Here is a 17,317-nt window from a genome sequence, read left to right as displayed (position 1 = left end):
AGCATCTTTGCACTCATTTTTCTTCTGACTATGACTAACATTTGTGACTAAATGTTTCAATTAATATAAAATTCATTTCAGTGCATTCAATTTTAAAAACGTTACAACGTGTAACATTTTAAAAATGTTACACTGCAATTTTACATAAAAATGTAAAACTGTTAGAATTAAAAAAGGTAAAATGTTACATTTAAATGTAAAAATATTACATTTAAAAACAGTAAAAATGTTACATTGTAATTTTACATAAAAATGTAAAACTGTTAGAATTAAAAAAGGTAAAATGTTACATTTAAATGTAAAAATATTACATTTAAAAACAGTAAAAATGTTACATTGTAATTTTACATAATAATGTAAAACTGTTACAATTTAAAAAAGGTAAAATGTTTTTAACATTAAACATAAAAAAATTTAAAAAAAATGTTAAATTTCAATGTTTAAAACGTCACAATTAACAACAAACAAAAACACAATACAGAAAAAAACAAAAAAAAAAAAAAAAACACAATATACGACAGCTGGGATGGTCCAGATGGTATATATATATATAAATCTATTCGATTTTGGATGGGAAATGTCTGTGGTGGTAAAGTCCCAGTTAACCAGCATAAACCAGTCTGCAGACACCAGTTAAGACTAAAATGCTAGTCTTTTCAGGTTTAACCTAAAATGGGTGATAGTTTATCAACTCAGCATCTTTACACTCATTTGCTGACTAGATTTGTGACAATGTTTCAATTAACATAAAAACAAACATTTTAACATACTGACATAGCTTCTGTGACTCTCAAGTAAACGGTGACATTATCTTCACCAGTGCTTCATGAAATGCCACCTGTCTTTTCAACGCATTCATTTACCTAGTTCTGCAAAATGAGCCGTCGTCAGGACTTGATAGTGCTGAATTTTAAAAACGTTACAATTAAAAACAGTAAATATGTTACATTTACATTTTAAAAAGCTACAATTAAAAACGATAAAAATGTTACATTTCAATTGAAAACTGTCACAATTAAAAGTAGTAAAAATGTTTAAAAAATGTTACATTTAAAAATGTTACATTAAAATTAGTAAAACTGTTACATTTTAATTTTAAAATTTCATTTAAAAATAAAATGTTAAAATAATAATAATAATAATAATAAAACAAAGTTACATTTAAAAATTAAAAACATTAGTATTTCTTTACCAGTCAGTCTGCTCTGATTGTGTCTTCACTGGTTTTCGGTCTAATTTATTCCAATGAATATGAAATATAAAAGAGTGATAATAAAGTGCATGTTTGCATTTTTTTTTCTTGTTTAAAATAATGTTACATTAAAAATAGTAAAAATGTTACATTTAAATTAAAATGTTACAATAAAAACATAAAAAGTGTTACATTTGAATTTTTTAAAAAAGCCACATTTAAAAATAGTAAATATGTTAAAAATGTTACATTTACAATAGTAAAATGTTAAAATGTTAAAGTTAAATTTAAAAATAAAAAAAGGAAAATTTAAATGTTTAAAAAAATGTCACAATTAACAATGATAAAGATGATTCAAGCACAAAAACATCAAAAAAAATAAAAATAAAAATGCAGTATATGACAGCTGGGATGATCCATATGGTCGAATAGTTGACAAGACGGTATATATAACTCCACACACTAAAACCACTCTGAAAAGTTAGATGTGAAGTGGTTAGCATCAACTAAATGTGCAAATCTATTACATTTTGCATAGAAAATGTCTATGGTGGTAAATCCCAGTATACCAGCATAAACCAGTCTGAAGACACCACCTAAAATGCTTGTCTTTTCAGGTTCAAAATAAAATGGGTGTTTTGCATCTCAAATCCACTTGCAGTTTATCAAGTCAGCATCTTCGCACTCATTTTTCTGCTGACTAGATTTGTGACTAAATGTTTCAATTAACTTAAACTTCAAGCTTCTGTGACTCTCAAGTAAACGGCGACCTTATCTTCACGGACGCTTCACGAAACGCCGCCCGTCTTTTCAACGCATTCATTTACCTTGTTCTGCAAAATGAGCCGGCGTCAGGATTTGATAGAGCAAAGCTCCGCCTGAACGGACACAATAGTATTTGCACAAGTCATACTTCTTTAAACTGATGTAATAACATGCAAAGACGAATAAAAGTGCACCGCATTCAATTTAGCATCACCACTTATAGCTTTCAGGAAGATCCAATAAGCTCGCTCAATGAGGCGCGTCCTATTATCCCCAAGACATGGCGAGCGCCGTCTGCCTCGGAAACAGAACAACCTGCTGCTTAAATCACTTAGCGAGCGCTGACTAGAAAGCGACGACGCCCGGGTCTCGTGTCCAAGACTGGGGATTGAATCCAGAATTTTCCCCTAGATTTATTCTCACACTTGGCTGAGCTGCTGCGGATCGTAACGGTGTGTTGGAACGCCATCCGCCGCTGTAATGAAACGCCTCGTTCTGCTTTGACCTTCCATCTTGAGTAACATGGCCATGTTGCATACGCGCACCATCTGTTTGAGGCTAGTTTGGATCGTTGTTCTCCTAGTAAGGCCACAGATTATAGAGGCTGTTTAAGAGAAGTATGATTGGTTATAGACGTATTCAACCCATATGTTTTGTTGGACGTCAAGATTTACAGATGCAAATTCTCAAATGGGTTGTAGAGTGGTTTAAAAATGTCACATTTAAAAATAGTAAACATGTTTTAAAAAAAAGTTACATTTAAATTTTAAAGTGTCATTTAAAAAAAAAAATGTTTCATTTAAATTTTAAAAAATGTTACATTTAAAAGTAGTAAAAGTATTCAAATGATATGTTTTGTTTGAGGACAAACAATTTACACATGCAAATTCTCAAATGGCTTGTAGAGTGTTTTAAAAACGTTACATTTAAATATACTAAAAACGATAAATTAAAAAAATAGTTTTATTTAAAACAGTAAAAATGTAACATTTTAAAGCTTCATTTAAAAAAAAAAAATAATAATTTTAAAATGTTACAGTAAAAAACTGTAAAAATGTTACATTTATTTTTTTTAAATGTTACATTTAAAAGTAGTACAAGTTAAATTAAAAACAAGTTGCACATAAAATAGATCTTCATAATTTAAAATTTCAAAACTTAATTTAAATAATTTTTTTAAATATTAATTAAAAAAATAAATGTTGCATTTAAAAACAGTAAAATGTTCCCTTTAAAATGTTACAATTAAAATAGTATAAATATTACATTTAAATTTTAAAGTTTCATTACAAAATAAAAAAAGCTCAATTTAAATTTTAAAAATGTTACATTTTAAAAATGTTAAAATAAAAAACTAGTAAAAGTTCAATTGAAAACATGTTACATAGACATTTAAATGTAGTAAAAATGATAAATTAAAAAATGTTACATTTAAAATAGCAAAAAGCTTCATTTAAAAATAGTTTTAAAGCTTTATTAAAAAATGTTACATTTAAAAATAGTACAAATTTTACAGAAATAAATGTTAGATTTAAAAATGCTAAAGCCTCACCAGCTGAATCACAGACTATTAACAATGTGTTTCTATATGTTTTTATGTATAAATGGCACTGGCACTTTAGACATTGGTACTTTAGACATTAATGGGTTTCAAAGGGGACAATTTTGTCTTAAAGTCCTGAGTGTAACCATTTATTTTATCTAGCGTAAAATAGATTTATGAAAAATAATGAGGTGAAATATTACAATTCCAAAACAACAACAACAACAACATGAACACAGCCAAGGATGATTCCATGAAAAATGGTGATTTAGACACTTTACAACTCAGTTAAAATATTTAATCTGTAGAATTAATAAAAGCAATTAAAACAAGCTGCACATTTATACATTTTTAAACAATCATGAATGTCCTGTTTTAAACAACCTCACTTTAATTTTGAGAAAAAAAAAATCAAATTGATTTCCTGAGATATGATGTTGATACAGCTTTTCTTGTACCGCACCCTTAAGAATCGCTTCAGATGCTCTTATAAAACCAGCTTATTCTGTCAGCGCTATGATATTTCATTTTATTGTTTCGTAACTTTCATCGAATCCTTCAGAACTCATTGCTTCTTCTCTGCTGACAGGCGTTATTAAGTGAGTTGGTGAACGGTTGTTAAGTGTTGACTGGTCAGTCTGTGACGGTGGAGCGCTGTAGGCTTATTGAGCTGTTCAGAGATCAGTGAGGAAGTGCATACGGTGCGTGAAGAACAGCTCTTACCGTTGACCAGCACCACAATGTCCCTGAAATCGATTTCTCCTCTGGCCTCCACTCGCGCCTCGCAGCGATACACTCCCTCGTCAGCTTTACTCACTCGCACGATCTGCAGGTTGTTGCTGGGAAGGACCTGAAATCTGCCTTCAGGAAGAGACGCAAACACAGACATTACAACTGTGCGCTCTGAGCGTGTGTGTGTGTGTGTGTTTGTTTGTAAGTAACAGCAACAGTGACTGATCACTGAACTCAAACCAGCAGGCTTCGAATTAAAAATGTTCAATTTAAATTTTAAATGTTACATTTAAAAGTAGTAAACGTGTTAAATTATTAACAAAAGTTACACTTAAAAAGAGTACAAACAATAATACATAAAAACAATAATAATAAAAAAGTAAAAACAATAATAATAATAAACGTTTTATGTAAATAGTAAAAATAAAGTTACATTTTAAAACTTCATTTAAATATAAAAAATGTTACAACTTAAAACAGTACAAATGTTACATTTAAATAAAAAAATACATTTAAAAATAGTAAAAATAAATAAATAAATAAAAAATGTTACATTTACAAGTAGTAAAAATTACTAGTAAAGTTAATTTAAAATTAGTAGTAAAAGTTCATTTAAATAATAATAATAATAAAAAAAAATTACATCTTACTTATAACAATAATAACAAATGGATTTGTGCCTGTGCTAAAAAACATTTTAAAATTTAAAACATTTAACATTTAAAAATAAATAAGTGAAATTTTAATTAAAAAATGTTACATTTAAAAGTAGTAAAAGTGTTACATTTAAAAAATGTTACATTTAAAAACAGTAAAAATGCTACATTTAAAGGCTTCATTTAAAAATTAAAAATAATTAAAATTTAAAAATGTTACATTTAAATGTTAAAAATCTTGCAATTAAAAGTAGTAAAAATTTGTAAAGTAGTAAAAGTTCCTTTAAATTAAAAAAAGTTACATCTTACTTTAGCAAACGATATTAATAACACATTTTATTATTTGTGTCCGTGCCAAAGAACATTTCAGACGGCACAGTCCTGGACTCTTTGGATTGATCACTAAACTCAAAACACCTGGCAAAGGTTTCTAATTAAAAATGCTACATTTAAAAGAAGTAAAAGTGTTACATTTAAAAAATGTGTCATTTAAAAATAGTAAAAAATATTTGATTTAAAATAGTAAAAATGTTACATTTAAAAGCTTCATTTAAAAATAACAAAATGATTTAAATTTTAAAATTATTACATTAAAAACTGTAAAAACGTTACAATTAAAAGTAGTAAAAATTAGTAAAGTAGTAAAAGTTCATTTAAATTTTAAAAAGTTACATCTTACTTTAGCAAATGATATTAATAACAAATTTTGTTATTTGTGTCTGTGCCAAAGCACATTTCAGACATCACATTCCTGGACTCTTTGGACTGATCACTAAACTCAAAACACCAGGCAAAGGTTTCCAAGTGAACTTCAAGTCATTGAGTTTCATTTCAAGCGTTTGACAGAAATATAGTCCTGTGTGCGGCGAAAAAGAATAGAGCTGAGGACGTAATCAACAGACTCCTTTTTCATCTGTGTGCAATAATAGGAAAATATTACCATCAATCCTCAAAACTACTTCTGCTTCCATTTCAAGGACATTTGCCAAATGAAACAGCCTTTCTTTGGCTTTTGTCGTCCCTCGCTGATAAACACGCACCTTTTCTCCTCTCGTTCAGGGGAGATATTTATAACCGGCTCCCTAATTAGAATAAAAATAATCAAATCTCCATCTTTTAATCTCCCGGGCTGGAAAGTGCAGATAGCTTGTCAAAGTTCTGCCTTTGAATTCTAATTAATGGTTTGACACCTTAAAACACAGATGGAAGTTTTTATTCCCTCGGCAGAGAAATTCACTGAATTCAGATGCTGAATGTGGTTTAATACAAAATGCATTAAAATATTTATGTGCTTGAAAGGGGTAAAAAGACCCCTGCTGTTAAGGTACAATAATTAAAATATTTAACAAATTTCATTTACATAAATATCTGGATGACTTTTCCATTTGTTGACATTTGTTGATTAGTCATATATTAACTTGGGATAATAATTTCATTTAATATATTTTATAAAACATATTAAATTATGATTGGCTTTCACAATATATCAAAGATGAAAAAGGGTTTAAGCATAAAAACAATAAGTGTAATACTGCTTTAAATTGTTGTTTTTTCAAAAAAAAAAAAAAAAAAGTTTTCTGTTTAATTTAATTGCATTTTGTTTTTGTTTTTCTTAGCGAAAAAATAAATATCACACATTTTTCCTTAATTTACACAAGACACCCACTAAAATGTCATTCGGTGTAAGAATCTTGTCAGGCATATTGACAACAAAAAACAATTTATGACATATTAAAAGATGAATTATTTCCCCCCCCCTAAATACTAATTAGTTGTAATCCTACATTTTTTAAAATTAGCCACTATCCTAGGTTTTGTCTATTTGTCAGTAATAATTTTTTACTAATTTAAAACACAATAAAATTTAATATGCATTTTATATACACTTATTCTTTTATATATTTTAATATGTACAAGTCAGAATAAGCATGTTGTTTGAATTTTTGTATAAATATTGTGTTACACTGAATGACAATGTAACATCATTTCGACCAATTTTTGATTTTTTATTCTCCAAAAACATATTTTAAACCATAAAAGTAGACACTTTACTGACATTTAATGTGCTTTTATTGGACATAAAATCACTTTTGTAAATTTCTTTTGATGTGGACATCTTAACATCTTTGAACCATATATATATATATATATATATATACATACATATATATATATATATATATATATTTATAATTTTGTTTCTGTTTTTTTTTTTTTTATATAAATAAAAGCTTGTTGGATAAAAAATAAAAACAGGTAACTATGATTTTTTATTTCACATTTCAGATTTTTTTATGCAATTCTAACTTTTTTTTTCATTATCGTGACATACAAACTCACAATTACTCTGAGGAAAAAGACTATTTTCTTACAGTAATAAGTTTATATCTTACAATTCTGACTTTATAACTTGCAACTGTGTGAGATGAAAAACTCATAATTGCCTACATATTTTAAATGACAGTATATTTATTGACCTAAAGTAAATTATTTTATTTATTAAAATAAACTGAAAATACTACAAACTCTTCTTTAGTGATTGATTTGAACCAGTATTAAGTTCATAATTTTTTTTATTATTTAAAACATATTTGTTATATAGTTTTTGCCTTTTTCCCTGTCACCTTTCCACCTCATACATCTATACGATTTTTAAACAACGCAATTTTTATGATTTATTTTCACACAAAATCTGCTGCTCCATCAAGTGTTCAGTAAAAACATATTTTATGAGAGTAGTTCTGTTGTAATCCGCTAACGCAAAAATCCCAAGAGGTGAACTACAATAAAACATCTGGACTGCAGTTACAAAGAATTATCGATCAAAAAGTACCACAGTACACTGTGTAAAAAAATAAATAAAAATAAAAATAAAATAAAATAAAATAAAATAATAGAGTTAATTTTTTTTAGTTAAATTAATTTTTACATTTTTATGTTCCATGTTAAATGTTTTAATTCCATGGCATTCTTTAATGCACTTTGGAGTTGTGTGTGTACATGCATTGTGAGTGTTCTTACTGTTGGGTTCAGATGTGATTTCTCTGTTCTTGTAGAACCAGGAGACGGCCGGCACCGGTGAACTGATCACATCACAGATGACCTCAGCGTCCTCGCCCTGACGAAACTCCTGCGGCGTCTTCACCTCACGGAACGTCAGCTTCTCTGAGAGCAAACAAACACAAACACAACCAACATCAAACACCACAGGAACCACACGTGAGCTCAAAAAAACAAACACTCACATCTCAATCAGGGTTATTATAGTTAAAGGGAGAGTTGACCCAAAAATGACAATTCTGTCATCATTTACTCTCCCTCAAGTTGTTGCAAACCTGTATGAGTTTCTTTCTTCTGCTGAACACAAAACAAGATACTTCAAAGAATGCTAACCAAACACGGCAGACATTGACTTTCATAGTTTTTTGGGGTTTTTTCATACCATGGAAGAAGCATCTGTCAACTTCTTGGTTATCAACAATCCTCAAAATATCTTACTGTGGGAGTAAATGTAAGAAAAAAATTAAAAATGAGGAAAGCTATCCCTTTAACTAAAACTAAAACCATATATTAAAAAAAAAAAGTATAATAATAAAATAAAATATATATGTATTTTTCAAAATATTATATTTTATTATATAACATCATCAATATATTTTTAATTATATAATTATTATCGTATTTTTTTAATATTATAAATATGGTGATTATGTCTAAGGTGGAAACTCAAGTTAATATTTCATATTTCCCATCTGAATCTATGTCAACAAATGAAAAAGTCATCCAGCTATTTATATAAATTAAACTTAAAATTATGTTAAACATTAACAAACATGGCTAAATACTGTAACAAATGTATTTTTAATTGTTAGTTAATGCATTATTGAAAAGTGTTACTAATAACATTTTTTATTTAATTTAGTAACAACAATTGTCCTTTCTATTTAGTTGTAAAAAAATCTAATTATCAAAATTACTAAATTAAATGACTAAAACTTTGACTAAAATGTAAATGTTTTTAAAATATCTTTAAAAATCTAAAAATTAATTAATAACACTTAAAACTATTAATAAAAATATATAAATATTAATGAAATAGTATTTCACTATGAACCTTTTTTTTTTTTTTAAGCTCTCTATTCTCATTTTTTCTAGCTATATTTTATTTCAAAATTCCATATCAGACATGATAACTGTAATAAACTCCAACTAGGTTAACTCTCATTGGAGTATTAGAGTGTTAGGTTAAGGTTAGGGTTAGAAGAATAAGCTGAAATGTGCTAGTCAGTAGAATAAAAGTAAAGTACACTATCAAAACAAAGTATTAGTCTGTTTATTTCTTCAGTCTTCTGAGTGATGAAGGAGCAACCACTGAGTTCTGTGCACAAACATTTACAGTACCTCAGTGAAAGCAGCTGGATTTCTCACGGAAACGCTTCTCTTTTAACTCAGTCACGAGTTGAATGAATGAAGCTGTTTCACTGACTAATCAAAATGATTATTTTTTGCCCTGGTGTCTGCATGCTTTGAATCCGATTTCATTCATTCTCTCAGTATTTGCAAAAGCGTGCTTGTAAACACAAAATCTCTCTCTGTTTCTGTTCTGAATCATTTGGCTGGAGATGTGAGGTCAGGGCAGAGCGCCACACTGGGTCTGTTTCTACACTATTGCACACATTTATTCAGCGTTTGACCCACTGAAAACACCGAACATCTCGCTTCATTTCAGCACGAGGACGCCGTGAACGCTGTCCAAACGGACTCTACCGAAGGTCATCTGACAGAAATCACTCAATGAGAAAAGAAAACCGTCTTTTTGGTTTGATTTAATCCAAAACAAAGCACGATGAGAGTGATTTGCTTTTATTTCCCCAGTTTCTTTTTATAGTGTATTGACTTTCATAATGTCCCAGTTCGGCCTGAATGACATCAACAACAAGTAGGGTTGGGAATCGAGAACTGGTTCTTATTCGAAACCGGTTTTGTTTTCTGACAAATACCAGAAATATGTGAAATTCATAACTTTCAGTTACAAAAATAAAAGCTTGGTTTAACAAGAAATATTTTTCTCAGACAGAAAAAAACTGCTATTGCATACTAAAATGTACGAACAACAATAGTAATAATAGAAAAAAAAAAATAAAAGTAAAAAAATGTACATAAAATTATTATTAATTATTAATAATTCAAATATAAAAACTATAGTAACAATAAATCATATCACAATGCAGAAGAATTAATAAGGACAACAGAATTTGGGGAACAAATTAAATAAAATTAAATAAAATAAAATAAAATAAAATAAAATAAAATAAAATAAAATAAAATAAAATAAAATAAAATTAAATTAAATTAAATTAAATTAAAATACTTTTCAGAGTAATAATAACACTAGTAATTCTAAAATAAAACATAATACTAACAATAAAAAAAATCATTCAAATTTTAATTTATATAGTTCAGTAAACCTACTGCAGCTCAAAATAAAAATGCAATGTTTTGATGTAAATTTTCACATTTTCATGCTATAATGTTATAATGACTTTTATAACAAAAAATATTGCTATTGCATACTAAAATGTACAAACAACAATTGTAATAATAGTAAAAAAAAAACAAAAAACAAAAAAAAGTAAAAAAAAAATACGATTATTATTAATTATTAATAATTAATAATTAAAACATAATAACTATAGTAACAATAAATCATATCAGAATGCAGAAGAATTAATAAGGACAACACAGAATTTGGGGAACAAATAAAAAAAAATAAATAAATTAAATTAAAAATACTTAAATTAATAATAACAACAGTAATACTAAAATAAAACACAAACAATACAAAAAAAAATCATCCAAGTTTTAATTTATACAGTTCAGTAAACCTATTGCAGCTCAAAATAAAAATGTAAATATTGATGTAAATTTTCATGTTTTCATGCAAAATTACCATTTACCATTACATTTGTAAATCATACAATGCAGAACAAAAAATACAAACAACATAGAATTTGGAGGAAGACAATAATAATAACAAATAAAATAATAAATGTAACTTATTTTTAATACATTTTTCAGAAAACAAGACTTAATATCATGCTACTTTGCCTTTTTTAGCAAATATATCTTGATTTAAGACATTGAACCTGCCTTTTTTTTTTTTTTTTTTTTTGCAATAATTACATGCAAAATGCATAAGACTGTCAGCACACGAACTGAAAATGAGCCTATTTTCACCTCAACATGCGGGTAGTACAACTACAGCTAGCTGATTTCTATTCGTTCTTGAATGAAATCTTAAGCGAAAATGTGACCGTTCTGATGTTATTTAACCTCACAGGTCTCTGCTGATTTCCTCTATTTCAGATGAAATGGTGCTTTGAAGAAGATCTGTGCAGGAGGACGGCACGTGGATCTGAATTATCAGTGTCAATGTGTCAGACCTCGTTTCAGTTCGCTGCTAATTTGCCTCAATATTAATAAAATCTACATAAAACTGTCTTTTTGTAAGGTGAAGACGCTCAACTCACTGTGGTATTCATGGAAGACTCACTGAAAGCAATGATGTCTGATAATGATGAGCATAATAACATGGTGGAGCATTTCATTGTCATTTTAGAGGCTCACATCATTATTATAACTATCATCGTCTGTCTGTCTATCTGTCCATCTATATATTTAGAATTTGTTAAAAAGGCATATATAAAGTTGCATATTATAATATATTATATAAAGCCTTTTTAAAAAAATTGTAACTTTTTTTTACATTTATCTAATCATTATGATCTGGACATAATTTATAAAAAACTACAACAATAACAACAAAAACAACTGAAAAATGCTTAGTTTTATGTTCTAATATAGTATAGAAATACAGTTTACAATTTAAAATATACTATTTTTCATTTATCTAATAGAATATTATGACTGTAAGCATTCCTTCATTATGATCTTTACATAATGTATTAAATTTTTTAAAATAAATTATAATTAATTTTTATATTACATATTATAATATATTATATATACATCTATTGTTTTAAATTTTTTATAATTTTTTTACATTTATCTAATAGAAAAAAGCTGATTTTTATATTGCATAATACATTATACAAATCTTTTATTTTATATTATTATTATTCACATTTATATAACAGAATATTATGACTCCATAACCATTCCTTCATTATGATCCTGACAATAAAAAAATTAAAAAGCTGTTACTACATAATATAATACATTATACATTTTTACATTATTATTATTATTTTATATATAATATTATACAAATATATATATATATATTTACATTTTAATTATTTTTTTTTTTTTTTAAGCATTCCTTCATTATGATCTTGACAAAAAAGTATTAAAAAGCTGAAAAATGCTGAATTTTTATATTACATATTATAATATCTTTTCTTTTTTCATTTTTTTATAATATGATTTTTTTTACATTTCATTTATATAATTATTTATATTTTTTTACATGTATCTAATAGAATCTTATGACTTGTAAGCATTCCTTTATTATGATCTTGACAAAAAAAAAATAAAAATGTAAAAGCTGATTTTTATATTACACAACACAATATATTATACAAATATTTTTTTACATTATTATTATTATTATTATTTTATATACACCATTATACAATTTTTTTTTACTTTTTATATATTATTATTTTTATTTTTTTCCATTTATCTAAAATGATCTTATGACTGTATGCATTGCTTTATTATGATCTTGACAAAAATGTATTTAAAAAGCTGAAAAATGCTGATTTTTTATATTACATATTATAATATATTACATATATCTATTTTTATTTTTATTTTTTATAATGTTTTTTTTTTACATTTCATTTATACAATTATTATTATTATTTTTTTTACATTTATCTAATTCTAACTCTGTAAGCATTCCTAATTATAAATTAATTAAATTAAAATGATTTAACAATTAAATTTAACTTAATTAAAATTCATTTAAAAAAAAACTGAAAAGGTGATTTTTATAATACATAATATAATATATTATACAAATCTTTTTTTTTTGTTTTTTAACATTTTTATTGTTATTATTATTATTATTTTTCTTCACATTTATCTAACAGAATATTATGACTCCGTAAGCATTTCTTCATTATGATCTTGACATAATAAGAAAACAAAGCTGGAAAAAGCTGATTTTTTTATTTTAGATATTATAATACAGAAATCTTTTTTATTTAACATTTTTATAACATAAATATTTATTTTTTTACATTTATCCAACAGAACATAATAATGACTCCATATGCATTCCTCCGTGATGATCTTGACTAGGGTACGTGATCTATTTACAGACACTCCTGCTGTCTGCCTCACACAGATTTACTGCGGTAACTCACGGTAAATCTCCAGCACCACCGTGGCCTCCTGGCTTTGTCCTTTGGCGTCCACGGCCTGGCATCGGTAAATCCCAGCATCCTCGATGATGGCGTTGTAGATGGTCAGTCTGGACCGCACGCCCTCCGTGTGCACGATGACTCTCTGATTAGAAATGATGCGCTCGCCTTGAGGACTGAACCAGTTTATGCTCACCGGCTCACCAATGGCTGAAACATAAAAACAACACTAAGTCATGTTCTAATGCACTCAGCAGTAAAACCTCACATGCATACTTCAACAATGCCTGTTTTTGCATCAAAACTCTGATGCATCTAAACGAACGTCTTATTTCTGCACTGATCTGGTCTTACGCTGTAAATCACGACAGCTCTTTAGCTCTGGCCGCCGGTGGCTTTAATGAGGGCCCACGTGGAGAACGAACGAGCGCCATATGCAAACTCCAGGTGCTCTGCTCCGTGAAGCTGCTCGACTGAAGGTCATAAAGCAGCCGCGTGGGAGTCTGTATTTCTGGCCCTGTGCGATCAGAAGGGCCTGAACTGTCTAACCTCCCCGCAGGAGTGTTGGAGAAAACGTCTAGGTTACGTACGTAACCCTCGTTCCCTGAAGGAGGGAACGGAGACGTTACATATGGGAACTCGCTTGAGAGTCCAATCATCTCCAAGCCTTATTCAAAAGGCCAATGAACATTCATGAACATTGGCGAGTGGTATTTGCATGCCGAGCCACTCCCCCGTATATACGGGTATATAAGAAGGCGGCGTGCAACCACTCATTCAGGCTTTTGCTGAGGAGCCGAGCTGCAGCCCGGCGTCAGCGCGACGTCAGGTCGTGGCAGGGGATGTAACGTCTCCGTTCCCTCCTTCAGGGAACGAGGGTTACGTACGTAACCTAGACGTTCCCCTTCAGTCGTTTCACTACGACGTTACATATGGGAACAGACCCATGGAACAGGCCACGAACCAGACGTCGCGTTACGCAACACACCGCGTGCCGACAGGCGGACGTGTCAGCAGACGGATATGAGCGTAACCTTCCCAACGCCCTGGGGGCCAATAGGGGGCCCCACAGGGATGCCAGTTGTACTGAAGCAGGAGTTGGGGGGGCGGAGCACATGAAATCTCTACATGTGGAACACAAGAAATTCAATATATCCATAGATTTTAGGGATATACGAGGGAAACATCGGCCCTCTGGCTGACCGTGGAAAAATACTGAAACATGTTGCCACAACCTGCTGGGCGAAGGAGACCCAACCGGAGCACAGACAAGCACTACTCCGCACTAGGCCTGACTGCGGGGCATGGAGGACCCAGGTTCGCCGGAGGGAACAACCGAGGGAAATAGCGCACGGATCCATTAGGAATGGCGCAGCAAGCCGACACCAGCCGGACTCCCGCTCGCCTGTGATGTCTATTTTAAGACACGGGAGGATACGGCCTCTACGCGAAGGTTGTAGAACCTGGCGAAGGTATTAGGTGTCGCCCAACCCGCAGCTCTACAGATATCTGCTAGAGAGGCGCCATGAGCCAACGCATAGGATGAGGCAACACTCCGTGTGGAGTGGGCACGAACACCTAAGGGGCATGGCTCTCCCTGGTTTTGGTACGACAGGGAGATGGCATCTACCACCCAATGGGCCAACCTCTGTTTGGAGACAGCATTCCCTTTCTGCTGACCTCCAAAGCAGACGAAGAGCTGCTCGGTGCGTCTGAAGTGCCGAGTATGGTCCACGTATATACGCAGAGCGCGAACTGGACACAGCAGCGCAGAGGCTGGGTCTGCCTCCTCCAGGGGCAGAGCTTGCAGGTTCACCACCTGATCGCGGAAAGGCGTGGTGGGAACCTTGGGCACATAACCAGGCCGGGGTCTCAGGATGACGTGAGAATCGCCGGGCCCGAATTCTAGGCACGCTTCGTCGACAGAGAAAGCTTGTAGGTCCCCTACCCTCTTGATGGAGGCCAGTGCGGTCAGGAGCGCTGTCTTAAGTGACAGATATTTTAGCTCAACTGACGCAAGTGGCTCAAATGGGGCCTCCCGCAGGCCCTGGAGGGCGACGGAGAGGTCCCAAGAGGGTATGGGGTGCGGCCTGGGGGGATTAACCCTTCTCGCACCCCTCAGGAACCTCACGATGAGTTGGTGCTTACCTAGGGATGTTCCATCCACTGCATCGTGGTACGCTGCAATGGCAGCAACGTACACTTTGAGAGTTGAAGGGGACAGCCTGCGCTCCAACTTTTCTTGCAGGAAGGAAAGCACTACTGCAATCGTACATCTCTGTGGGTCCTCCCCGCGAGAGGAACACCAGTCGACGAACAGACCCCATCTCAGCGCATAAGTCTGCCTTGTAGAGGGGGCTCTGGACTGAGTGATAGTTTCTATCACGGCCCTGTGAAAGGCCGGAGAGGTCTGACGCGTCCCGTCCAGGAACCAGACGTGCAGGTTCCACAGATCGGGCGCGGGTGCCAAATTGTGCCCATCCCCTGAGAAAGAAGGTCTCTCCTCAAGGGGATTTTCCAGGGAGGGGCTGCCGCGAGGGAAATGAGTTCTGGAAACCAGGTCCGGGTGGGCCAGTATGGCGCAACCAGCAGAACCTGCTCCTCGTCCTCCCTGATCTTGCACAGTGTCTGTGCAAGGAGGCTCACTGGGGAAAGGCGTACTTGGGCCCCGGAGGCCAGCTGTGTGCCAGTGCGTCCCTGCCGAGGCTGTTGGGAGCCTCGTTGAGGGAGTAGAACCGCTGGCAGTGGGAGGATTCGGGGGAAGCAAACAGATCTATCTGGGCCTCCCCGAAATGGCTCCAAATTAGCTGGACTGTCTCGGGGTGGAGTCGCCATTCTCCAGGATGGGTGGACTGCCGTGAGAGCTGGTCAGCTGCACGGTTGAGTTCTCCTGGAATGTGAACGGCACGTAGCGATTTCAGCCACGTTTGACTCCATAGGAGCAGATGGCGGGCGAGTTGTGACATGCGACGGGAGCGTAGACCACCCTGACGGTTGATGTAGGCTACAGTCGCTGTGCTGTCGGTGCGAACAAGCACGTGCTTGTGACGCAACGTCGGTCGGAAGCGACGAAGGGCCAGAAGCACAGCCAACAACTCTAGGCAATTGATATGCCATTGCAGTCGAGGTCCTGTCCAGGAGCCCGATGCTGCTTGCCCGTTGCATACAGCACCCCAACCCGTGGAAGAGGCATCCGTGTATACCACAAGATGCCTGGAGACTTGTCCCAGGGGGACTCCGGCCTGAAGGAAGGCCGGGTCTGACCACGGGCTGAACAGGCGGCGACACTGCGGGGAAACGCCAATCCGGAGTGTGCCACGGTGCCATGCCCATCTCGGGACTCGATCGTGTAACCAGCGCTGAAGCGGTCTCATATGAAGCAGGCCGAGCGGCGTCACTGCGGCTGCGGCTGCCATATGCCCCAGGAGCCTCTGAAATGTTTTGAGAGGGACCGCTGTTTTGTGTCTGAATGACTCCAGACACTTCAGCACTGACTGCGCGCGCTCGTTGATGAGGCGGGCTGTCATACTGACCGAGTCCAGCTCCACACCGAGAAAAGAGATCCTCTGCACTGGGGAGAGTTTGCTCTTCTCTCGGTTGACCTGAAGGCCCAGATGGCTGAGGTGCCGGAGCACCAAGTCCCTCTGTTCGCACAACAGATCTCGTGAGTGAGCTATGAGAAGCCAGTCGTCGAGATAGTTGAGGATGCGAATGCCCGTCTGCCAAAGAGGGGACAGGGCAGCCTCCGCGACTTTCGTAAAGACGCGGGGAGAGAGGGAGAGGCTAAATGGAAGCACTTTGTACTGATACGCTCGACCCTCGAAAGCAAACCGTAGGAAGGGTCTGTGTCGAGGCAGGATCGAGACGTGAAAGTACGCATCCTTCAGGTCGATGGCTGCTAACCAATCCTGGGGACGAATGCATGTTAGCATGCGCTTCGTCGTGAGCATCTTGAACGGCAGCCTGAGAAGGGACCGATTCAGGGCTCGAAGATCCAGGATGGGTCTTAACCCACCGCTCTTTTTGGGCACGATGAAGT

At 33.6% G+C, this 17,317-nt stretch overlaps 1 protein-coding gene across 3 annotated transcripts in view; it reads right to left on the bottom strand.

Annotated features, from left to right (window-relative positions):
• zgc:152904 (uncharacterized protein LOC767777 homolog) overlaps positions 1-17,317 on the bottom strand; it is a 326,637-nt gene that overhangs the window by 85,223 nt on the left and 224,097 nt on the right. For all 3 annotated transcript variants that reach the window (XM_051106297.1, XM_051106313.1, XM_051106304.1), the window contains exons 3-5: positions 13,282-13,488; positions 7,910-8,053; positions 4,224-4,361 (exon numbers count right to left, since the gene is read on the bottom strand). In XM_051106297.1, the coding sequence (XP_050962254.1) occupies positions 4,224-4,361; positions 7,910-8,053; positions 13,282-13,488 (489 nt within the window). The remainder of the gene's footprint in view (positions 1-4,223; positions 4,362-7,909; positions 8,054-13,281; positions 13,489-17,317) is intronic.

This window comes from Labeo rohita, chromosome 1 (assembly GCF_022985175.1).
Source record: "Labeo rohita strain BAU-BD-2019 chromosome 1, IGBB_LRoh.1.0, whole genome shotgun sequence".
Taxonomy (NCBI): domain Eukaryota; kingdom Metazoa; phylum Chordata; class Actinopteri; order Cypriniformes; family Cyprinidae; genus Labeo; species Labeo rohita.
Note: the sequence above shows the minus strand (reverse complement) of the source record. Positions and strands in the feature narration are given on the sequence as shown.